Source organism: Peromyscus maniculatus, chromosome 17 (assembly GCF_049852395.1).
Source record: "Peromyscus maniculatus bairdii isolate BWxNUB_F1_BW_parent chromosome 17, HU_Pman_BW_mat_3.1, whole genome shotgun sequence".
Taxonomy (NCBI): Eukaryota; Metazoa; Chordata; class Mammalia; order Rodentia; family Cricetidae; genus Peromyscus; species Peromyscus maniculatus.
This window is the reverse complement of record NC_134868.1, coordinates 43,887,371-43,913,597: the sequence shown is the minus strand read 5'-3', so window position 1 is coordinate 43,913,597 and position 26,227 is coordinate 43,887,371. Positions and strand designations below refer to the sequence as shown.

At 41.1% G+C, this 26,227-nt stretch overlaps 1 protein-coding gene across 9 annotated transcripts in view; it reads right to left on the bottom strand.

Annotated features, from left to right (window-relative positions):
• Nucleotides 1-26,227, bottom strand: part of Unc5d (unc-5 netrin receptor D) — a 557,233-nt gene that overhangs the window by 255,636 nt on the left and 275,370 nt on the right. Inside the window, exon 1 of one of the 9 annotated variants that reach the window (XM_076553552.1) lies at nucleotides 1,668-1,778. The exons of the other annotated variants lie outside the window; for them this stretch is intronic. Within the exon in view, the coding sequence (XP_076409667.1) occupies nucleotides 1,668-1,728 (61 nt within the window). The 5' untranslated portion in view covers nucleotides 1,729-1,778. Of the gene's footprint in view, nucleotides 1-1,667; nucleotides 1,779-26,227 lie in introns of those variants that run through there. 9 annotated transcript variants of the gene reach the window in all.

Genomic DNA, 26,227 nt, shown 5'->3' with positions numbered 1-26,227 from the left:
TCTGTACTTTGAATAACAAGTATTGGTGATATGAACACCCATGAACATATCTTTGTGTGAATATATGTTTTCATTTTTATCATATAACACAGGAGTGAATTTGCTAAGTCATAGTGTAGTTGCATGCTTAATTATGAGAGGAAAAAAGCCAACCTTTTTTTTTTTCCAAAGTAGATACCTCTTTTTATATTTCTACCAGTACTATACTGAATTCTTGATAATAACACTTGTAATCTGTCTTTTTATTATAGGCAACCAGGTATGTGAGAACTTAGTTTGGCTTTGACTAATAGTTCCTTGGTAGTCAATAATGGCATCTGGACCATTTGCATTATTTTCATTTGTTTTTAAGTTAAGTAGAGATTTTGAAATTCATCTTTGCCAAAGCATGGGCTTGGAGTCCAAACATTTTTTTTTCTGTAGTAGCTCTGTTGCACATACCATGACTTACATGTTTATTCTGTTAATGGACTTTTAGTTTGCTTACACTTTTGTTTTACAACTAGAAACCATGTTTATAACATTCTTTACATGTCTTCTAGTACATTTTAATGAGCCTTTTCTTTTACCATCAACGAAATAAATGTCTAAGTAGCAAATATCTACATTGCACAACATTTCAAAGAGCAAAAGTATTCCTCATAATGTGCTATATGCTATTCCAGCCAACTAGTATTGCTTATGCACATATGAGCTTGTCATAAAATGCATGAGGCCAGTTAAACACAAGAATCCAATACAGTTTCCTGAATAAAGGATGGCTATATTCATGTTTTTATAGAAACATAAATACAGAAACTCACATATAAAAACTTTGCAGCAATCCCGACAGCTTTGTACAACTGTATCTGTTTTTAAATTTTATATTTTATGTATGAGTGCTCTGTATGCCAGAAGAGGGCATCAGATCCTATTACAGATGGTTGGGAGTCACCATGTGGTTGCTGGAAACTGAACTCAGGACCTCTGAAAGAGCAGCCATTGCACTTAACCACTGAGCCAAAGGATGCCTTTTATAACAGCTTTTATCTTTTTTTAGTTTTAAATTTCAAAAATTAAAAATGATATGGGTAAGTATGAAAAATTCTTTATTAGGGTTACACAGATGGGTTGGGGAAGAAGTTTAGAAGGAAAGCTAAAAGGGTTAAATGTATATAGGCTGAGCCTAAAATAATGGCTTAAGAGGCGTTCATAGTAGAGTTGATCAGCTAATCTGTGTAGCTCCTGGAGAGGACAGGAGCAAAGGCCATTTACAAAAGTGAGAATTCAAATCAAATGCTTAAAATTTCCCCACTCTAGCATTGGGAGGGGTGTGTGTGTGTGTGTGTGTGTGTGTGTGTGTGTGTGTGTGTGTGTGTGTTAAGATCACCCCTGGTCACAGGAAGAGAGGTACATGACATACAATTTTAGTTTTGGACTATGTTTCCTTAGAAGTTCGTATGCTAAAGGTTTCAGTCAACCGGCAGCATTTACTAGAAATTACTCTACCAATGCTTCTTAATTGTAGACATACTAAATACCCAACAATATAGAACACCAAGAATACAAGAAGAAGCATGTTCATTGTTTTCCAGAGTAAAAAGGAAAATGATGTCTGCTCTCTACCATTGACATGCCTAATAAGGCATATTCCTAGAAGCTACAGCTGAGGATTGTGTTTCACCTACTCAGGTGGACAAGTCCCAATCCATGCGGCACAGAAGAAGCCAAAGAAGGATCTCTGTACATGATTATGAGCCAGACACAAAGCCGTGTAGGATAGGTGACTCATGTGATTATGAACATCTGCAAAACATAAAAATAATATGCAAGGCTATTAAACTATGGATAAGAGCTATTTTGAGCAAGATATGGAAAGAGAAGACACACATAAGAATCAGGGAAGAAAAAGAACTTCGACGTTTTCTATAGTGATGACGCCTCTGTTAAAAGTACATCAAGTGCAGGGTATAGCTCAGTGGTAGAGTGCTTGCCTAGAAAAAAAGAATGCCTGGGTTCTGTAGTGACAGTAAAAAAAATAGTATAAAAGAACAGAAAAATAGATAGAGAAACCATGCCATTTAATACTCAGAGAAGAAACATAATTATCAGGGTTAGAAACAGGAACAAATGTATTAGTTTTCTGTATTTTAAATACCCAGAAAGGCTGCAAAGGCATGGTAATACATTGCAACTGAACATTTATCACCTCCCTCAATGTCCCTACTGAAACACTCACTCTCACTGAGTGTCTATATCTCCAGCACTCAGAATGCTGAGGTAGGACAAACCTAAGGCCATCCTGAGACACATGCTGAGTTCCAAGATGGTCTGGTCTACTGTGACATACTGTTTCCCCAACTGAAAAAAGACAAAAAGAGACTCTGACATTAGATACGATGGTACAGGGAGGCATGGCCTTGAGAAGTTTATTAGGTCAAGGACTTCAAGAATGAAAAACTGGAAATCTACTGAAGTGTGAAGGGGGCATCCCTTCTCCAGGGGACTGCACTGAGGACCCTGAAGACACACATGGGATCTTCTTATTCCTTCATCTTGGACTTCCAGCCTCCACATAACTATACAAGATACATTTCTGTTATTTTAACAGCTGAAAAATGGTATTTTATATCAGGTTAAGGAACCAAGTTGTCCATCATTGCCACTGTAATCTACTGAACTACAAGAGTTACTGTCAAAATCAAAATATAGCATAGTGAGAAAATGTACCTGTTACATCACACTTTGTGAAGTTCTGAAGTTCACACCTACACCCCAGTTGTTCACAAATCCAAGTATACCCCAGCTGTTCACAAGTCCAAGGTGTACCCCAACTGTTTACAAGTACAAGGTGCTGCAGGACCCAGAGTCAAACCCAGTGACATCCCAGCTGCAGTGCAGCACAGGTCTACATACGAATGAGGAAGGTCTCTCTCAATTATGGCTCCACTTCCAATTTTACTTTCCCCATTTAAGAGCAAAGGGAAACAGTGAAGAAAATCACACCAAATCTCAGCTGTCCCATATTAGCACTTATTTTTCTTTAGAGCTGACATCTCACAGTAAGATGCAATGCCTACAACGTCCATTCTTTTATTTTTTTATATCTGCTCCCCACATTCCTCAAACAGCATTCAGTTAGAATCTATAGACTATATACAGTTGTTCCTCAGATCTGATATAAGGGCTCCCTAGAATACCAAAATCCAAATGCTCAAATTCCTTACAGAAAATCATGTATAACTTGTCTATAACCTTTGCACATGCATGTGTTAATAATCTACAGATTTTTTAAAAAATCAGTGTAGAAGTCATGCCAACAGTTGTTAGACTTAGTAGAATGAAGAGAAAGGGAAGGTGTCTGTCCATGTTTGAAACAGAGACAGTTTTCAGAGAGGACATTTTCCCTAAGGTTAGCTAAATCTATGGGTGAGAAGCCCCCTGATGTGGAGGACATTGTAATCCTCCCGGCTGCCTAGGACAGACATCGAAGAGAAGTACTTTCTTTCTTTCTTTCTTTCTTTCTTTTTTTTAAACATGGGCTAGCATATTGGATGTTGGGAGAAGAGTCATAAAAGGCAGATCTCAGAAAGGAAGGCAAAGACAGGGACCAAAACCCAGAAGCTACAAAGAGCTAGCAAACAGCAGAACACTGAGTAAGTTCTTTCTAGGCAGAGAACAATGAACATAGACATCTTCCAGGTGGTGATGGGGTGGAGGGGAGGACTGCACAGCCATGAGTAAGGGACTGGTATCTAATCATAGCTTTTGCCTTAAAATTCAGGCACATTGCACTGTTTCGTGATGTGTCTGTGCTGAGATAGGAGAACCCAGAGGCTGCACCTGAATAGTGAAAGACATGGCCTGGGCAGGTATGAGAGGGGCAGCGAAAGCTGTGAGGACTGGAAGGGTGTACCGTCCATGTCTCTTTCCTCTATGTAAGGTAGGCATCATGGAGATGAAAGCTGCTTGGCTTCCACAGGCTAATGACACAACCCAGCACAGATTATGATAAAGCCTTCTAGGTGGGTGACTACTAAAAGCCTCAGCGCAGATGCAAGCCTTTGGTATCAGTGAATTAAATGAGAAGCCAGGTGACAAGGATTGTAACATTCACAAAAGGCTAATGGAAGCAGAGCAGATTTCCATGAGAAAAAGAGACAAATGAGTCAGAAGCAAGGCTATGATTTCCACATTAAAGAGACCATGACAACATTGCTCTTCATGACAGAATCTGTATTGTTCAAGATTTGTATGCAACTGATAGGGAAAAATAAATAAATAAATTCCATGAACAAAAGTGACAAAGTAGTCTCAGTTCAGAAAGGAAGCCCCTGTTTCTTTGTGTGTGTTTCATGGAAGGCCTTAGCAGGGGATTATTAATTTCTGCACTGGGTTCTGATTTTCAAGCAAATTTCAAACTTGACTAACCAAAAGGATGAGAAGTGGCATTCAAAACAAAACAAAACAAAACAAAAAACAACACCAAAAACAAACAAACAAACAAACAAAAAAAGGAGAGATGAGATGATTTTCAAAGGCCATTCAGGGTACTAGAGATGGACTGTTTGCAGAATATACATGGTGTATGAGAAAGAGAGAAGCCATAGGCAGGCGTAATTCCCCAGAGATGTGACTATGAGCAGAAGAAGCCTGCCCTTGCTCTGAGCCAGCTGAAGGATCCTAAAGTGCATGGTGAAATCCATGCTTCAGGAACATTCCTCTGACAGCAGCAGTATTATTATTACTTATGATGTCCATAAAGCGTTCAAAGAAACAAGGGAGAGAAACAGTTTTATATTTACTCTGACAGTTTAAAAGGTTGCTGCCATTATGCATGGATTTTTGAAATGTTATTTGTTGATTGCACTGAATAGGCCGGCCCTGTGGTAACAAACTACACAGGAAATAGAAAACTCAAGGGGGGCAGTCAATTACTAGAACCTGAATCAAGTGACAGTTTCATCTATACCCATGCTCCAGTGCTCCTTTCTTTTTTTTCTTTCTTTTTTCTTTTTTTTTTTTTTGTACCATTTACCAAGATCAACAGCAATAATTTCAGACAATTAATTGAGATCCTGAGCAAGGCTGTAAGAGTCTTGTCGAACACAAGAACACAGTTACAGCATAACAGATGAAAGCCATCATTTGGCATGCTGCAGATTCAGAACCAAGTGCCTGTTTATTTGTATGACTGAAGCTAGTCTTTCAGAAATTGCCCGACCCACTGGAAATCCATCCCCCGTTTCATAGACACGTTAGGAAGCTGGACTCTGACACCGGAATAGTAGTTTCATTAGACTCTCACAGTTTGGAAGGATCCAGAGTATAAACTTTCAGAGACAGCCTCATAATCCTTCTCATCAAATATTTGGGCGACAGGTGGAAAATTGTTCTGCCAGCTGAAGAAGACAAAATCCATTCCTTCTGGCAATTTTCTGCAATGAAAACTCCAGAAATGAATGTGCAATAACTTGTGGAAATAAATTTCAAATATTATCACACAAAAGCAGTGTGCTCAAAATCTCTAACTGTAAGCTAACTCCTGCCCATCTGAATTTTAAAATGCTGATTTCTCTTTATGTTTGAAATGCCACTAAGGGACAGGAAAAATATTTCACGATATAGAATGCCAGAGAAAAACGCTAAATTCTAACAAAGTAGAAGAGTGCTGAAGGCTAGTGCTAGGTAACAGCATCCTTCAGGTCCAGGATATAGAAACCAAAGCATCTTTTGTAGAGGATCATATCCTTAGTCTAGGAAATTGCACACAGACCTGCCTGCAGATCGTGGAGGCCTAGACTATTCTTGGATGGTTGCAGCATCTTCCATGTTCTTTGTGAAGCAGGAATGAAATATTCTGACATTCCTGGAGGTTTTAATAAAAGATTCTCTTCAAACCTCTTCTTTGCTCACTCATTCACTATATTAGCAGCCTGACAGATGGGTAGGTGGTGACATGGGGAGGCTTCAAGGATCTGCTGCAAATTAATGATGGAGAGAAGACTGTGCCCTGGCAGGCTGGATCTGCAGTCTTGCACTTGAACTCTTCACCCATTTTTTTCCTGTGCAGGGTGCCTGCACATCAGCGTATGTACGGTTGCTGAGACCGATAATGGATCCCACTGTGGGACTAGTGTGGAACAGGATTCTATTGAAACATCACAAGATGCAACTTAATTAAATCTACTGTCTTCATTTCAAGGATGTTTTCTTTCACGTTCATCAGCAGATTTCTCAAGTGGCTTTATGTGTACAATGATAACCAATTGCTTCTAATTTCCTTAGTTGGGCTTCTTTAAAAATTTGCCAGTGAAGTGTATTTCTATAACAACCTTATAATGGTAAGCAAATAAATGATATAAATAGCTAGTTCAATGCATCCTTTGATTTTTATAAAGTCTCCATCTTATATATTTTATATGCCATTTAATTGGAATGTTCATTGCACATGACCTTAGTTAGGGTTACTATGGTTATGATGAAACACTACGAACAAAGCAATTTGGGGTTAAGGGTTTATTTGGCTTATACTTCCAAAGGGCTGTTCATCATTGAAGGAAGTCAGGACAGGAACTCAAACAGGGTAGGAACCTGGAGGCAGGAGCTGACGCATAGATCGTGGAGAGGTACTGCTTATTGGCTCCCCCACCCCACCCCACAACCCTATGGCTTGGTCATCCTGACTTCTGGTAGAACCAAGTATCACCAGCCCAGGGAAAGCACCACCCACAAGGGGCTGTGACCTCCCCCCTCTGTCATTAATTTAAAAAAGGCCCTACAGGCTTGCCTTGAGTCTGATCTGACGGAGACATTTTCTCAGTTGAGGCTCTCTCCTCTCCAATGACTGTAACTTGTGTCAAGCTGACACAAGGCACACAGACATGTGGTTCCCATTCGAGGACAGTGGGCTGCATTTCTTGTGTCGGGCCAGGTGAGAGCTAGGGGAGTGAACAAAGGGAAACACCAGCAGTAAACACTGACCCTGCCCTTTACGCAGTAGCCGGCCTTCTTTAAAGAAAGTAACCAGCACTCAAGTCTTTCATAAGCCAAGAGCAGCTGGGATTGACCTCTAAACACAGCACAGAGACCGCCATAGTGCAGGGAGGGGAAACAACAGCTTAGAAGAGTGTAGTACGGGAAAGGTCCATGGAGGCAAAGGGCAGGAGGGTGAAGGAAGAAACAAATGCGTAGCCAGGCAATAGCTCATCACACACAGGGAAGAGTAGAGCCTGGAGGTGAGAAAGGAAACTGGAGAAAGCCAATGGTGATGACAGACGTGGGTTTGGAAGCAAAGGACAGACAGAGCAATGAGAGTTAGAAAGAGGGAGAGGCCAGTATACATGTTGGGTCTTGGAGGACACTGAACAACAATTGTCAATCGAGTAGGGGAATGAAACCTCAGAAATTCAGTGAAGAAGAGTCCTTAGTTCGTTGAGATATACCCTGGAAGCCCAGCTGACTAAATTCTCATCCTTCGGTTCCTCATGTCCTTGTCTTCTGTCTTTGTCTTTTCTAAAGCATAGCCACATTCTAATTATCTTGTTCTTATACTTACTAATTTACATTACATACTTACTTCCTCCCACCTCTACTGATATGTCAGACCATCAAAGGCAAGAAGCCCCCTTTATGTGCTCATGGAGGAGCCTCATGCTCCTTGTAGTACCCCTGGCACTTATCAGGTTGTGGTGGTTTGAAAGAAACTGGTCCCCAAAGGCAGTGGCACTATTAGGAGGTGTGGCCTTGTTGGAGGAAGTGTGTCACTATGGGGGCGAGTTTAGAGGTCTCTTTTGCTCAAGCTTCCCTCATTGTGACTTTCAGGCAACTTCCTGTTGCCTACAACATGTAGGACTCTCAGCTACTCCTCCAGCATCATGTCTGCCTGCATGCCGCCATGCTCCCTGCCATGATGATAATGGACTGAACCTCTGAAACTATAAGCTGCCACCTCAATTAAATGTTTTCTTTATAAGAGTTGCCGTGGTCATGGTATCTCTTCACAGCTATAGAAACCACAGCTAAGACATAGGTACACAAGAGAGTATAATCCTTAAGCAGTTTTTTTTCCAAGTTACCACTGCAAATCTGGAAAATGCCTCCAAAGCAAACAGCTTTAGGAGGTGTCTATGTTTGGGATGATGAAGGGATATCTTGAGTGAGTGTAATTGAAAAGACAGAGTAGGTTGTTAACCACCAGCTTTGTAAATAAGAAAAAAGTGGTGAAAATAATAAAGGTCACATATGAAAGAAACACTTATAGCCAACATTAGACCAAAAGGGAGAAAGACTGAGAGCATTCCCTCTCAAATTTGAAACAAGTAAAAGATGCCTACCTCACCACTCTTACTCAGTATAGTTCCTGAGAACTATAAGACAACAGATAGTAATAAGACAATAGAAAGACATGATGGGATGAAAATAGGAAAGAAAAGAAGCCCAAGTATACCAATTTGTAGATGGAATGACTACACTTATAAGACTACCAGAAAACTCTTAGATCTAATAAATACTTTAAGTTGTGGGTTATAAACATCAATATATAGAAATAAGTAGCTTTCATAAATATCAATAATGAGCAACCAGAAAAACTGAAATTAAGAAAAATAGCCCATTTATAATAGCTAAAGAATGAAGTACAGAGGAATAAAGCTAACAAAATAAGTGAAAACCCACTACAATGAAAATGTTAAGTCACTGTAAAAAGAAACAAAGGAAGAGAGCAGACTCTGCTCCTGCAGAATTAGCAGAATTTATATTGTGAAAACTGCAATTATAACAAAAGTTGTTCACAGATTCAATGCAATTCCCATCAAAGCTCTAATTTTTTTTCATCAAATCATTACAAATAATCAAAGAATTCTTATGGAAATACAAAAGATCATGATGGATGGGGAAAATAAAAAAAACTAAAGGAAAAGAACGCCGATGGAGATATTGTACCTGACCTCAGATTACACCTCACATCTATGGTGACAAACATAGGCTGCTATTGGCACAAAAACAGACATATAGGCTAATGCACAGAACATGGTACTCCAAAACAAACCCATATAACTATGGCCACCTAATTTTTGACACAGAAATCAAAAACATATATTGCAAACAAAAATACAAAACTCCAAACTATTCAACAAACAATGCTGGAAAACTTGATATTCCTCTGTAAAGGAATGGAATGAAACCCGTCTTTCATCCTGTACACAAGTCACTTCTAAGTGGACTAAATGCCTTAATTTAAAACCTGAAATCCTAAAAATGTTAAAGAAAAACATAGAAAATACACTTAAAATATAGACAAGAACATTCTGAAAGGACTCCAATAGCATAGAAAATAGTGCTGAGAATTAATGAATTAGACTATATGAAATTATTCCTGCACAGCAAATGACACTATCAGTTAAACTAAAACGTAGCCTACTGAATAGGGGAAAAAATCAATCTTTGCAGCTATACCTCAGAAAGGACCTAATATCCAAAATTAATAAAGGAACTGTTAAAATTAAAGACCAAAGAAACAGAACTGCCAATCAACAAATGGGCTGCTAAAATGAAGGGGCAGTTTTCTAAAGAAGAAAGGCAATGACCAATACATATCTATAAAACTCTAGTCATCAGGGAAATGGAAGATTAACTCTTTTGAGCTACCATCACACCCTACTCAGAATGGCTATCATCAAATCTAACAAAAATACTGGTAAAGGTGCAGTGAAAGAGGAGTCCTTATTCACTGGCAGTGGGAGTACAAACTAGTAAAGACATTACAGATATTTGAATAACTCCAGCCATACCATTCTTGGGCACCTACTCAAAGGGCTATATATTCTGTAACAGACATAACTTACACACCCAAGTTTATTGATATTTCATTTACAATAGCAAGGAAAAGGAACAAACCTTGAACTCCACTAGTAGGTAAATGAATGCACAAGAAAAATATAAAACCTACACATGAGGAAGCTTTCTTTACTCAGCAATAAAGAAAAATGAAATTATGAAATCTGCAAGAAAATGAATGGAACTGGAAACTACTAAGCAAGATGATATAATCTTAAAAAAAAACCCCACATGTTCTTTCTCATGTGCAGATCATATATTAGGATGGCTATATATGTGTGTGTGTGTGTGTGTGTGTGTGTGTGTGTGTGTGTGTGTGTCTGTGTCTGTGTCTGTGTCTGTGTATCCTAAAAACCAGAAAGGTACCTAATAATTTCCAAGGGAAGGAAAACACTTTAAAACCTTCTAGGTTTTATTTATTCATTCAATTTTGTGTGTGTCCAGGTGTGCACATGTGAAAGTAAGTTAAAATATAAATAAGTCTCAACAAGAAGAGGCTCCTATAGCTAGACACAAAAGCTAGGACTTCAAATACCTCCCTTCTATCTGGATTCCAGATCTATTTAATAGTACTGTTGTCTTAAGATGACCCTATGACACAAAAAAGTAAACACACACACACACACACACACACACACACACACACACACACACAAGATGTTTTGCCAGAGTATAGACTATAGTAGTTTATAGTCTAATAGTGCAATCTGTTTCCAAATAATCTGGGGTTAGAATCACAGTATTTCAGACTTCAAATACAATTTAAATACTATAAAAATCATTTGTATTTTTGAACCCTGTCAACATGTCACTCATCTTCTTCCTGATCCCACAATGACAGTACCTCATGTTACCACTAAAGAATAGCTCACCTTCCACTAAACTGCAGGAAATTCTGGGGTTGAACATTTGGGGGTTTAGATACCCATATTTTCTGCTGAAGGATGAATCCTACAGCAATCTTCTGTACTCCTCTAGACCTGGATTCCCTTACATTTAACATAGGCATTGATATAGGATGTCCATATTCAGGCTGTTGTGAAAATTGTGACTTCAACTGTATAAAAAAGTTACCTACCTGCCTATGCACAGAGAATTCTAGTTACATGGTCAGGACACAGATTTTGGCCTACATATGATTAGCCAACCATTTATTAAACCAATACAAGACTTGCCTTGAGACTTTGTAGCATGGCATGCTGCTAGGTATTGGAAGGATCCCTGAACCAGGAACTGTGTTTGTCTGGTTTTGCAGTAGAATCTATGAATCCCTTTTGAGAGAGAAAGTTCCAGAAAGTCTAAGAGTCCTAAGAGTTATCAATATCTGGGACAAAGAGCTGATTAAATGAAGTCTTGCTACTTGGTGCCAGTAAATTGAGGCTTTGGTATATAATTGCCCTCTCCTTTAATTAGACAAAATTAGTAAATGTTACTGTACATTTGTTCCTGTCAAGAGAAAATTAATAATTTACATGTGACATTATATAAATACCAGACATTGATTTATGGGTGTCATCTTTAGTAACATCAATTTTCCTCTTAAGTCCTTGATGGTGGCAAGAGCACAGAGCAGCAAGAAAGGTGGTCTAGAGGAATTTCGTTTCATCTGGGTGAAGCCCAGTTTTTCAACTGATCCCAGCTTAATGACTGACTGTACACCTCATATGTTTGGCAAAGATGAATTGCTGAGTGTTGTGGTTTGAATCTGAAATCCCCCCACAGGGTCATGTATTAAACATACAGTCTCTACCTGCAAACTCTGCTTTGAAAAGTACAGACTCTTTAAAAGGTGGCCTGGCTGGAAAAAGTGGGTCACTAGCAGTGGGCTTCTGAAGGTTGCACCTGCTTCTGGTTCAAGTTCTGTGCTCCCTACTTCCTGGGTCACAGCTATGTGAAGAAGCCTCAGCTTTTTGCTACTGGTATCACAAAAACCTTTTGTCACTGATATAGGGAACTTAGACATGGTTTTGAGAGGGACAAGGTCTTTCTCGCTCTTATTGGGCTTAATTGAAGGGCAGGGAAGGGGAAGGGAAGCTAGGCCCCAGGAAAATTGGACAGCCACTAAAGCCGCACAAAGCTGATGGCTCTCAGGTTCTTGTCTCACAAATTCAAAGAATGAAATTCACAGACCACAGATGGTAAACTGTAGAAAGGCATGCTTTCCCCTAGGGATCTTAAGGGAAGAAACAAGTCAGAACCCTATCCTGGGGAGTGGATGGCACAGAGGTGATAGTCCGGAGGCCTTTTTAGGACTTATGGCACAAACTTGTGAAAGGTTTAGAGAGTAAATTTATCTAGTCAGTCTAGTTGGCGCAACCACAAGGTGTTCAGGTGCCTTCTCACAGTTTCAGTCACATCCTCACATCTAATTGAAGTGAGAGATAACAAGGAACCAGGAACCTGAACTCTCTCTGGCATCCCTGGTCTCTAACAAGGACCTCTGGGGTCCCTGCCCCATATGACCAGTTTCCATCTCCTATTCTCACCATAGTGCCTTCCACACTGGAATGGACCATTCTCACCACCAGGCCTTCCACACTGGAATGGACCATTCTCACCACCAGGCCTTCCACACTGGGATGGACTATTCTCCCCAACACACATTCCACTCTAGAATGGACTATTCTCACTATTATGCCTTCCACACTGGGTTGGACTGCAAACCTCTGAATGTCAGGCACAATCAACTTTTCTACTTGGTTGTGTTGTTAGGTACAATAGTCATGGCAGTTAAAAGTCCTATACAGAGCCAATCTGCCCAGAGCTAACTGGCAAAGGTATTGGTGACTGTGAATCTCATATTTCTGGGGCTCTGGGCAATGTCATATAGCAGAAGTTGTAGTGTGATATTTGCATCATTATCAGCAAAAAAGACTCATTTATGAAAGGAAGAAAAGAAAGAAGAATGGAGGGAGGGAAGGAGGGAGGGACAAAGAAAGACAGACAGGAGGATAACAGAAACCACTAGATAATGTCAGAATGGAGAATGGTCACATGAAAGCCCAGGACTTGATGAGACTGTTGAGCCATTTCAGATCAATCACCCCTCCAGATAAAAGAGGGGAGATGAAGGTTGAATTGTTTACTATGGTAGACGTGTAATCAATTCTACATACATAGGATGGATCCATAAAAACCCTAAAGAACTAGGTTTTGATGGCTTCTGGGCTACTAAACATAAGGATTAGTGACAGGAAGGCCTGGAGGTTTTCAAAACTTAAGACATGGTGTGAATTTATTAAGATAGTGTTTTGATTGACACCCGATGTGGGATATCTTTTAGGACCTGTGGGGTCTGGAAATATCTCTAAGTAAACAGTATGCATTTTGAGCTGAATTAAGTAGGATCTACTAAAGAATATACTGAGAGTTCCCCCATAGAGAAGATCACAGTCACAGAAGTATTCTGTTGTACTGAGAAAAGAAAAAAAAAACACTGTTTATTTTGTCTTGCTTTCCCTTATATGAACACATGAGAAAGAACAGGGTAAGCACTCAGGGAAGGAGAGGAATACACATCAAGTAGTTGAACCTGTACTGTGTTCCACCCTCCTAAAAACAAAAAGAAGCAATACTTGTTTCCCTAGAGCAGCAGATAAGCCAAAAGCATCTTCCTAGGAATCTGTAATATGCCCAGTATCCTTCCCTTTCCTACTCCTGTCCTAAGTGTATTTCCAAATATCCCAGTAAGGGATGAGGCCAGGATGGCTCCTCTCCCTACGACCTGGGTACAGTAACACACCTATTTTCCTTGAGTGACATATAAGAAATAGGGAAGTTGTGCTCCTGCCGCCCCCCGCCCCCATCTGAAACTCTCTTTGGCTCTGTCAGAAGTATGGTGATGGTGAATCACTTTTCTCCAATTGTATAGTAGATTATAATGAGGAAGAGAACAGTCCCAAGTCAGGCCTACTTGGATATGAACAGCTAAGTTCCTCACCCTCCCTGAGGCTTCATGTCTTATCTGCTAAGAGAAGGTTTCTTGGGGGCTGGACAGATGGCTCAGTGGTTAAGAGCACTAAATGTTCTACCAGAGGACCTAGGTTCAGTTCCCAGCACACACGTGGCAGCTCACAACCATCACTAACTCCAGTTCCATCAGATCTGACACCTTCACACCAATACATATAAAAATAAAGTTAAATAAGTTATATTAAAAAAGAGGTTTCTAACGCTGTACTTAAAAAAGAGTAAATAAAAAATATTTAAAATTTTTATGTTCATTTGATACTGGCTGTCATTAATAGTTCCACACCATGTCTTAATTTTTGAAGATACGATCACTGAATCAAAGTCCTGGCATGTATCACATTAGACTTCATTTTCTGTACATACCAGAATCCTAGAACCATCTCCTGACTATTTCTAGATTGTGAACGAAGCTCTACAGCTTCACTTCCCAGTGCTTTCCACAGTAGATGAAACTCACAGGCAGTGTGTGTGTGTGTGTGTGTGTGTGTGTGTGTGTAGTGTGTGATTTCCATGTTCAATGCCTTTGTGATACACACACACACACACACACACACACACACACACACACACGCCACACTAAAACGGAACAGCAGGATGTAACAAAGTCCAAACAGTGTGGGGAACTCTGGCATGAAGGTCCCAGAAGAACATGGAAATCATATGAACATATATGAAACTGTCTACAACTATAATAGCCCTGAGACCATCACTATTACATACATCCTCAACAAGGAAGAACATTGACGTGCCATGACTGCCATCATAAGATTTCAAGTCTAGTCATGCCCCATTAAGGCACAGCTTTTGCAACTTACTCCGTCCTAAATGCTGGGCCCTGATCTTTTCTGCTCTTGAGCTCTTCTGTCAATGACCAAAACCTACAAATACTTGTCCACCTGCCAAGCTATGTTGGCATTGGTGTCGAGTTCCTTAAAGAAGCCAGAGCTGGCTCATCTTCCAAGAGCATGTACGGGAGGTTGGTCCTCAGGTTGTCAATTAAGAGGTGGTAACCCTTGAAGAGTTTGGATAAGATGGGAGAGGGCTGTCCTGGATGAGACTGGCACTGTCACAGGGAGTGAGGACATTCTTGGAAAGAGTAGGGCTGTACCCTCTGCTGCTAGTCCCTGGCTTCCTGTCTCAGAAGGCAATCACACTCTGGCATGTGAATCTGCCTTAGGAAAACAATCCACCAAGGCTATAGCCTCCTGAGTCCCTCTTCAAATCATAGTCTATACAATGATGCAATCAGTACTCTCAGCCTCCTCCACAGATGTGTGCCCTTCCCAAAGCAAGCAAGCCTATGAATCATGTGGCAAAGTACAGATTGGAAATGATGAGCTTTGGAAACAAAAACAGCTCAAAACTTTGCTCTTGATTTTCTGACAAAAACTCTAGGCTGTTTAAGCCTTTGAACTTCAGAGTCCTCATCTCTGGTGCTGAAGGCTATCCTAAACTAAAATCTTTTCCACCGTCTCGATGCTTTTGGAGACAAACCCTATCTAAGATCTTCTTTTAAGAGGTGCTGCAATTGCTCAGCAAATGAGAATAACTCTACAGTCATTTGCCACCCACTGAGTAGAAAGAGAAGACAACATTAGCCTTTGAGTGGAATGAGAGTCTACTTACTAGTGAAAGTAAGACCGAGAAATCAAAAAGGATGCACTCAACAAGAAAGGCTGGCCAATTGTATGCTTGAAAGTGATGTGATGGCAGGAGCCACTGTTGAAATTCTGCTACCCTCAGGAAAGCCACCCTAAGGAAATAGTCAACAAACTGAAAGTCAGAGCATAAAAGTCAAAAGTACTGAGCTTCTAATACCTCCATTGAAGTGCAGAATTAGCCATCTATATCCCAGCAAATGGTAAACAAGACCCCTCACCCCCACCCCAAAGCTGAAGGACATGATAATAGAAAATGACCAAAAAAAGCCCCTCTGAGGGGCATTTAGGTTCTATTGTTTGGGTCTTAGATGCCCCTCACATGGTCCCTCTCTTGAAAGCTTGGACACTTGCATGTGACACTACCAAGAAGTGAGAAGATCTTCAGAGGCCAGGGCCTCGTAGAGGAACTGGAGGCGGACAGTGAACTTGCAGGGGATGATGGGATCCTGGCTGCCACTCTCCCCTGTTTTTGTTTCTGAACCTCTGTCAACTGAGAATATTGCATTACCATGTGTCTTCATCACAATGTGCTGTCTTATCACAGGCCCAAAAGCAGTGAGGCCAACTGACTATGAACCAAACATTCCTATTATGAGCCAACATAAAACTTGTGTTTTCTTTTTAAGCAGGTAATTTTGAGAATTAGTTAAAGTTACACAAAGCTGAATGCCAGATGATAACTGATGAGAAGTTTCTCAGGATTGAGTATGTATTAGCAAACATCAGTATCCTTGATGGCTATATTCAGATATCTTGATCCCTTAAGAAATGTCACACAGTTCATGCATTTCCACTAATTTGGCTATTTGTCCTTTTGCCTTTTCCAATCATGGTCCCAATATCTCTCGCCGATTGGACTCCCGGAGCTCCACCTGGGGCTCAGCCATGGATCTTTGCATCCGCTTCCATCAGACACTGGATGAGAGTTCTATCATGACAGCCAAGGTGTTCGACCATCCAGTCACCAGAGCAGGTCAACTCAGACACTCTCTCAACCATGGCCAGTAGTCTACAGTGGAGGTATCTTTGTGGATTTCTGGGGACCTCTCTAGCACTCTGCTTCTTCTTATTCCCCTGGGGTCTTCATTCATCATAGTATCTCCCTCCCCATTCTCCTATTCTGCTCCTGAGCCCCCACGGAACTGGACTGGGCCCTCTGGATAAGTGGGACAGTTTATTAGCTTGAACTGTTTGGGAGGCCCTCAGGCAGTGGAGCCAGGACCAGTCCTTGGTGCATGGGCTGGCTTTTTGGAGCCTGGGGCCTATGCTGCGACACTTTTGCTCAGCTTTGGTGCAGGGAGGAGGGGACTGGACCTGCCTCAGCTGAGTCTACCAGGCTGGGCTGACTCCCCAGGGGAGAGGTGGAGGTGGGAATGGGGGGTGGGTTGGGTGGGAGGGTTGGGGGGAGAGCTGGGTGGGAGGAGGGGGATGGAGGAATCTGTGGCTGACATGTGAAATTAAGTTAATTATAAAATGAAAAATACATTAAAAAAAAAAGCTCACACAGAGGTAAAGGCACCAGCTCCATTTGTCCAGTAGGGAGCCAAGTGGGCATTTGATCAAGGCAGTCTAGCTCTGGAGTCACCTGTCAGGCAGAATTGCTTCTTCATACACACGATCTAATATGGGGATAGTAGGCTTTGCTTTCAAAACAAAGCCATCTCCATTATTTCCCAAAAGAAGCTGGAGTGGGAAACAGTGATTTTACATCAGTGGTGAGGTTTTCCCCCTGCTTCCTACAGTACGGGTATCTTTTCCCCCCACAGACATTGCTAATTCTCATCCCTTCCAGTCTCTCATCTGTGAGCCTCTCATTTATATTAATTCTCACACCAACCTTCCTTCCAATAGATTCTGCATCCTGTCCACCCTACTACAGCCCTGACTCCCATGGCACTGTCTTTCTGTCTTGGATGACAGTGTTTTCTAGCCAATCCTCAGACCCTCTGAGGGGCATCCCTACAAATCTACCTAGCACAGTAGCTTCTGGCCAATGAGTCATACGAGGACCCACTTTCTTCTGTTCTTAACATAGTCCCATAATTTCCTGATATCGTCATCATTTCCAAGTGACTTGATCCAAGTCTCCTGACATGCTCACATGGTGTGTAAGTCTACCCAATCTAGGATAATGGCTTTTTCTCTTGGGTACAACTAGGGAATTGGTATAGCTATTCCTTAATTTGCAAAGGGAACTCTGGGATGCACACTGAGTACTAGGAAGGGAAAGTAGAATTTGTGTCGCTATGAAAGAAGAAAAGCCACCGCAGAGTCACACTTCTTCAGAGGACAGAGTTCTTCATCTTGACACAGCACTGTGCTAACTCCAGTGCCAGTATCTAATGCTTTCTGCTATTCCCAGAGTGGCTTTAGAGGCAATGCCTATGTACATGAAGACCTACCATCAGGCCCACAAAGCTCTGGTGCCAAGGACTATTATTTTTCCCTATTACAAGAACAAAGGGGGAAGGTTAAGAAACATAGGTCGGTCAAAATACTAATTCCAGGTTTGAGTCAGGATTTGGTAGAGAGTTGATGCTTCTCAACCTCAGTATTGACTGCTGTAGGACCAGGATGAAGGGAGAGCCTCCATTCAGTGTGTCAATGACTATGGGGCCCCTGGAATGCTATCCTATCCCATCCCCTGACATGAATACTTTCATACTTCCTTGCTTTTCTGCATCTTCTCCATCAACCAATGCTTATCTCTCATTCATATCACCCAAACCTGGCAGCCAATTCAAGGGCAAAGGTATGGGAGATCATCTTCCTTGCTGCACAGATTTCTTCCTTGTAACTGAAATCATGCACATTAAAACCATCAGCTAGCAGGTAAAGAGGGCTGTTGAACTCTGTGTGTTTTTGCAACCCAACTTCTGTGGATTACCATCTCACAAGAAGTCACTTTGAATCCTCCTCATTGATGAGGGATACTGGCAGGCAATAACAGAAGTAGGGATTAACATTCTAACTCCCTTCCCATTAAGTAAACTTCCAGCACAGTGTTTAACCCTGGTAATTAACAAAAATTTATGCTACTAATTACTCTTTGCCTCTCCAGGAGAGAATACAAATGTATGCCTAACAGGTTCAGTCTCTCAGTCCTGAGCTGGCACAGGGTCAAATCCGCTGAGGAGCATTGCCAGCTCTATGATATTGGGCCAGGAGTTCTCCTGAATGGGAGTTTTTGTGTCTGGTACATCTTCTAAATCCAGCCATGGTAATGCCTTGTATCACCTAGGAATTTGTTGAAATGAAGATTTTTTTAAGCCAGTTGTGGCATGGAACATGATATTTTACATTTCTAGTTAATTCCAGAGGAATTTTGACATTCATAGGAGGTAGGCTACACTTTGAATGGCAACCAGCTTAAGTCCAGTTTTCTTGTCTGTTACACAGCTGAATGTGGTAGTGCCTAGACTGTACAGCATTTGAGATGAGCTGAGAGAAGCATGTACAGTCTCCCCGACCCACAGTTCATAGGACTTTCAGTTCCCTGTACCAGGCACTGGAAAGATTCTCGAAGAGAAAATAGTATCTGTCCCCAGAACAAGCAGACTTTTGATGATTATTCCCCACACAGCACAACATAGCAATGATTCCCACAGCATCTGCCCCACAGTAGGTGTTTTCACATAATCTAGAGATCTTTTTAAAGTACATATGAAGAAGTACACAGATGTGTACATGGACTTGAACATCCTCTGGTTCTGGGACTCACTGGGAGGTCTAGTACCCACTGGGAGCACCATGGGGTGTCTGTGAAGTGCTTACTGTAGAGTCCCTGGGAGTAGAGATTCCTTACATGATACAAGTCAGGTATGCAGTATCAGGAGCTCAGAGATTCAGGGAACTTCCTCCTTAAACCAACATAGAGCAGTGGTAAGGGCAGCCCCAAAATATGATTATGCCCCTCTGGAGATAGCTACAGAGATCTGAGGACTACAGGAACAAGGAGGAAAAGGGAAAGACAGAGGGTAGAGGGGAGAAATGCAAGGAATGAGGGAGAGAGAGGGAGGGAGACCGGCTTTGGTTGTAAGGAAGAAAGGCCCATTTGGTTTGATGCCTAGATTCTAACAGACACCTGACACTGAGACTTTCAACCCAGTCCCTGTGCTCTGGACTTAGGATGTTCACCTCAGTAAGATGCAATGGGAACTAAGAGGATTAATTTCTGTAAAATATGTTTATAAATGGCTATAAGAGATGAACACATTCACATCCATATGTTCGTAAAACTCCAGTAGCCGAGGTCTCTTTTGCCAGCTCTTGAAATGACTATGCCATCTATGGCTCCATGAAGATTCATATTTAATTTGTATATATTTACAAAATACTCCTATTTTTACATATTATGCATAATGCAAGTTATCACAAACAACCATCCAGATCACAGTTGTTTAATGATAAAGTAAACACAGTGTAAACTAAAGTTCCCAGCAGGGAAGAAAGGATGTACCCATGTTAAAGATTCTATCAGGTCTGTGAGGAAGGATGTACCTATGTGAAAGATTCTATGAGGTCTGTGAGGACTGATTCCAACTTGTGGAGCTGTGCAGGGCTGATATGCTGCAGGTCCACGGCTGTAGGTGGATTTTTCTCTCCCTCCTACCAGCTCTATTCTGCAACACCCAGACAGCTTATTCTGTATTACCATCTAACCTCGTTAAACTCACCCCTAGGTTGACCTCACATTTTTATAAGGACTTAGTAAATCCTTTGGAGTGTATTAACTAGTTTCCACCAATCCAGAGGCTTAAAGTGTCATCTGGTAGCATCTAAGACCTACAGTACATATATAACCAGCTGTGCTGAAACCCACATAACTGACCTATGCATTTTTAAAAGGATCTTGATCATGAATTCCTTCTCTTTCCTTAGGATGAAAACTTCATTAAACTACTACTTGCTGGAACAAGATATTTTCTGTAACCTAAATATGTGTTTCCACTATAGTTATCCATACTTGGCTCCAGAATAAACTATCTATTTTCCCTTTGATATGAGAGTTATATTTTTTTTTTTTTTTTTTTTTTTTGGCAACAGAGGGTAACTATATTGGACAGCAAACAGTTCCTAGACACACAGACAGTTCTGTTTGCTATCACATCAGGCAAGGCTCCAAATTAAATTTGTTCTTGAGTGAAATCCCAGAGCCAGGTATATGTGAGGCTCACGGGAATTCCACTCTCATTAAAATCTAAGACTGGAGCACTCTCTTCCAAACTCCTTATCCCAATTGCCAAAGATGAGTCGGGATGTTTGGACTTTCCTTTTCTCTCTGACTCTCTTGGACTTTTTGTTGTTGTTAAAGATATATACTATTCAGTCCAGGGAGGCCCCAGGTGTGATTTATTTCATGACAAGTGTTCCTCTGCCCTTGCAGAGAGATTTCACCTGAGAAGGGCACAGTTAAATCTTGGCTCCAGGTGACCAGAGGGACTTTCCCTTGAATTGGAGCTTATTTCTAGCTGTCTAAAAGTGCTGGCTTTCTTCACTTTCAGGTTTGCCTCCTGTGATCTGCATTTGAAAGACTCTTCCCTCCTTAGGATTTCTACTGTTTAAACACAAAAGAAAACCAAGGAAGCAGAGGCAAGGGGGAGGGGCTTGGAGAAAGCACCCCAGAGGGGTCTTGATGTAGTTGACCTCCACTGGACAGGGTCTGAAGTGAAGGACTTCTTAGGAGAATTTATCTCGGACACTAGGCTTTTCTATATAAATGGGATTATTTTGATTGTCTCAGTAGTCTTATTCCCTGAGCTGTGTAACAATCTACTGAGTGGTTTCCTCTGGGAATCTCATCAGAAACTCTCATTTACAGGGAAAGGACATGCATTAAACTCCTTGCACAACCCGGGTGGCTCCTGATTTTACTTTATCAGGTTATAAGTCCATCAGGGATATCTACAGAGCACATCTTGTTTAATTCCACCATACGAAAATAAGACTACTACCACAATTTTGAGCCAAACTTAGTGCAAGCTTTAATTAAATAATAGCCAGGATGATGGACTCTGGCCAAGTCTGTTCCAGGGTTCCCAGAAAATGGAAACAAGTTACATTGGCTATGTGCTTATAAACACAAACACCCAAGGCTACATATTTTCGCCTTTGTCCAATGGGGGCATGTAGCAGGAATCTTAAAAGTTCTTATTAATAAAATCAAACCTGAGGCCAGTTATTGGGGTCAATGCTGGTAGATCAGAGAGACAGAACAAGCCACAGCTATCTCACCTTGCCAATTCCTCAGCTGGTCCTGTTTCCTCAGACTGGAAGCTTCTGTGTCCTCATCCCGATGGCTCTCAGCTGAACTGCTGCTGGAAAGCCTGAAGCTTAACCAGCCACATGCTTAACCAGACAAATGCCGAACCAGCCAAATGCCTCTAGTTTGTGGTCCTCACGCCTTACATATCTTTCTGCTTTCTACCACCACTCCCTGGGATTATAGGCTGGCTTTCTGGGATTAAAGGCGTGTGTCACCATGCTTGGCTATTTCCAATGTGGCCTTGAACTCACAGAGATCCAGAGGGATTTCTATCTCTGGAATGCTAGGATTAAAGGTGTGAGTGCCACCATTTTCTAGCCTTTGTATTTAGTGGCTGTCTGTTCTCTGACCCCAGATAAATTTATTAGAGTACACAATATTTTGGGGAACACAATACCACCACAGGGGCAAGCATATATCCTGACAAACTTCCTGCCTAAGAACCTCCCACCTACATGTCATCAAGCACATCTGGTACAGTTGGGTCAACCAAACTTGTTTAGGGAAGTGGAGACATGTGCTTGTTATCTTATATGAATAACAGCCTCCAGATCCCAGGAAGTATCTGTCCTTGGGCAAAGGGCTTACAGGTCAGAGGCATAGTTGTTGTGTGGATCTCTTAGGCACAGTAATTAAAATTTAAAACATAACTTTTAAACTAACAGTCTCACTAGTAAAAAGGAAAAAATAAAAAAATAAGAGTTCTTAGCAATGTTTTGAGATTCTTTTTTGAAATCCAACAAAACAATATATATGGCCAATGATGACACAATTGTGTACAAACTTCAAGGAGCCATACATGGTATAGCTAAACTTTCTGTGGCTCTTGGAGAGTCTACATGCATACTCTCTGGTATGTCTTACTTTCCTCTGAGCATTTCTTTACCTTTACCCTCATGCTTAAGCCTGCATTAAAATTAATAAAATCACCAACTGGTGCCTCTATATGCTGTCTCCAATAGTAGCCTGTCACCTTGTCGGCATGGCTTGTATCTGTCACCCACTAGGCCACCTTGGCCCAACCCAATAAGGCCTCCCACGCATTATATCATAACAACCTCTAATAGTAGCATGACTATAATTTTTGCCAAATGTTATGGGAAGTTCATTAAACAAAGAGATGGCTGGCATGGTTGCCACAGATAGGGACATGTTTTAGTTACTGGTTCCTGTATAGACAGCTTGATAGGCACACAGGAGTGTAATGGAAGCATTTTAATAGTGTCAGTAAAGGAGAAAAGACATATTTCCTTGAAAATTCTCTAACATAACACATGGCTTAATGCTATCCCACCAGGAACTTGTCTGTTTTAAATGAAAGAGGATGGTGATGGCTCACTTTTGTCATGCTGCTCAATGTTGTCTTGGGTTTGAATGCCAAGATATTTACTTACTCCCAACTAGATACTTACATCTGCACAGAATCCACTTAGCATATCAGATATTTAGAGTTTCCTGTAGATGTACTGATAAAAAATCTGTGACGGTATAAGTGAAAGAACATGGACTGTGTGAGCCTGTGTGACTGATTCACGAATGTTTCTCAGTGCACCAGCTAATGAGCAACAGGTGAGAAGCAGTACAAAGTCCTGGCTGTGATATATGCCTAACATCCTACCGGAGAAGAAAGACAAGCAGCTTAGAAACAACTTGCAGGACCATTTTCTCTTGGCAACCCCCAAGCTACTCTTCTCCAGAGCTGGTCAATATTAAAACCAAAGCTTTCAAAGTAAGAGTAAATGATCTCTTGGAAAAAAAAAATAAGTTCCTTCTGGGTAAATGATGCCAGAGAAAATATAATTAAACCATATTCAGAGCATTTGTTTAAAAGTCTGCACCCCACTGGACTAGGTACAGCCATTGACTCACACATGCTGGGAGAATTCCTGTCCTTTGCTCACTGAGTTATCATGCACCAAAGAAATAAACGTCCAAGAGGGAAAAACAGCAGGCAGAAGACAAGCACTCAGTCTTCTGCCAAGCATGTCTAGAACCAAGCTGCCTCCTGGTTGCTTGGGTGCAATCATTGATGCAGAGGCTCAACCGGCCTTCTGATGCACTGACTTGCAAACTGGCCAGAGGATGGAAAAAGCAAACCTGAACTAGGCCGGGACACAACTGCACCTCTGCCATGCTGTGTATTCTTACTGACACAAACATTTCATTAATGGAAGTTATTTCTCTGAACCACTCCCCAAGCTCTTCCCTCTGGCTGATTTGCAGGTCGATTGTCATGATTAAAGCTATGGGATTGGAAGGAGCAGGCTGCTGATTCTAGGCATACAGGGACTTTCAATAATTTTATTCCTGTCCTTCTGGAGAATAAACAGCATCATTCACAAACCTTGCTGAGTGGCTATGAGCCTGTGCTGGGGAGAGGAGGCCCAGGCATAAAAGTGTTACAACTGATGGGCTAGAGAGACAACTTAATCCTAAAAGCAGTTGCTCCTAACCAGACTGAAACACACACATAAGATATAAGCATTTAAAAAAATAACGAATGAAAATATGTGAACCCTAGCATCCACCGAGAAACCCAGATTTGGTCATACCCATGCTACCCTGGGAACCTTTTTCTAAGCATCCATCTAGTCAATGAAGCCTCCAATAACTTTTGAGAGATATGGCTTCTAACACTATAGTTGTAGCCACAGAGTTCCTACAAGCTGCTTTATACACCCAGCCCACAGGGCCTCTAGAATCCAGGAAGACTAGTTTTCATCACTTAGGATCTGCTGTTTTGGCTCAACCCCTTTGGACCTTTTAAGCTGCATACTCCTCTGGGATGTCTTGTGGGTCTCTCTCTGGCTGCCCCTGTGATCCTGTGAAGAGATCTCCTCCCTGCAGGTCCATTTCCTTAAGAGATCCCCCAAACCATTAAGCTTGTTGGTTGTTGACCTCTGACCAGTAGACTAAAAATTAACTTCAAAAGATATAACCAATGGCCTACTAAAGATGACCTGGTACTACCAAAAAAAATTATAAGAACTAGGAAAAAGCTTAAATATATGTCCCTTCAACCATCAACTCCACAGTAATGGTTCCCAACAACATCTTATAGGAAATCTTATATGAAATTCAGGATATAAATTTAAATGAACAATTCTAAAAATGCTCAAGGAGCTCAAAGAATTCAAAGAGGGCTTGTACAGACACCTACATGAACTTTAAGAGACCAGGAACTGATTAAAATCAAAGGAAGTACAAATTGTTAGCATTCAGACCCGCCCCTTGAGGACCTGGCCAATAAGCAGGCAATACCTTAGATAGCCCAGGGGCCTAACAACATCCTTCCTAGCCCTAGCCCTTTGCATAGCGCAACATGCATAAAGTCCCCTCATATCAGGCAGGACCCCACCACCTTCTTCCTCTCCCTCTCTTGGTACCCCTTTTAATCTCCCCTCTCACCCTCCACCACTAATAAAACTCTACACTGGAGTGCTATCTACATGGCCTGTCTCTCCCTCACCTGCCATAGGGCCCTTCGACTCCAACCCACTGAGGTCTCTCTCCTGACATTTTTTAAAAACACAACACAAATGTCTGAAGTACTGAAAACAACATAGGCTATGGAAACTGAATTCAATAAACACATAGAAATACTGAAGGATACAAAACCTGAAGTGAATATTACAGGAGAAAATTCAAAATATCTAATTTAAAAAACCTCATCAACAGGATGATTAATATACAGGATAGAATGTCATGGTGTGAAGATAAAGTAGAGGAATCAGATCACTCAGTCAAAGAAAATGCTAAATGAAACAAAACTTCATGAACAGAATATTCAGGAACCAGGTCATACCATGAGAACACCAAATCTATGAATCAAGGACATAGGAGAAAGAAAAACATTCTAGACCAAAGGCACAGAACATATCTTCTATAAAATTATAGAAGAAAATCTCCCTAATTGAAATAAAGATATGCCCAGGTACAATAAGCACATAGAATACCAAGGAGACAAGACAAGAAACTCCCCATGTTATATATATAGTGTTTTAATAGTATGAGAGAGGGAGAAGGTGGTGGGGTCCCGCCTGATATGAGGGGACTTTATGCATGTTGTGCTATGCAAAGGGGCTAGGGCTAGGAAGAATATTGTTAGGACCCTGGGCTAGCTAAGGTATTGCCTGCTTATTGGCCAGGTCCTCAAGGGGCGGGTCTGAATGCTAACAATTTGTACTTCCTTTGAATAACAACAAATTTCTCAATGGAAATTAAAAAGCAGAAAAGCTTAAAGCAATTGACTTCAAGTTCTGAAACAACACAGACACCAACCCAGACTGCTTTAGTCAGAAAAATTATCCATCATAACTGAAACAGAAAGAAAGTTTTCCCATGATAACAGCAGGCCAAGAAATTCATGACCACCAAACAAGCCCATACAAGACAATGCTGAAAGAAATATGTCTGCTTTATCCCAAGAAGTCCTTAAGGAAGGGGGAATGAATCATACTATTATGCAAAATGTGAATAGGAAAAATAAACAACACAAAATTTGTTTTAAAAA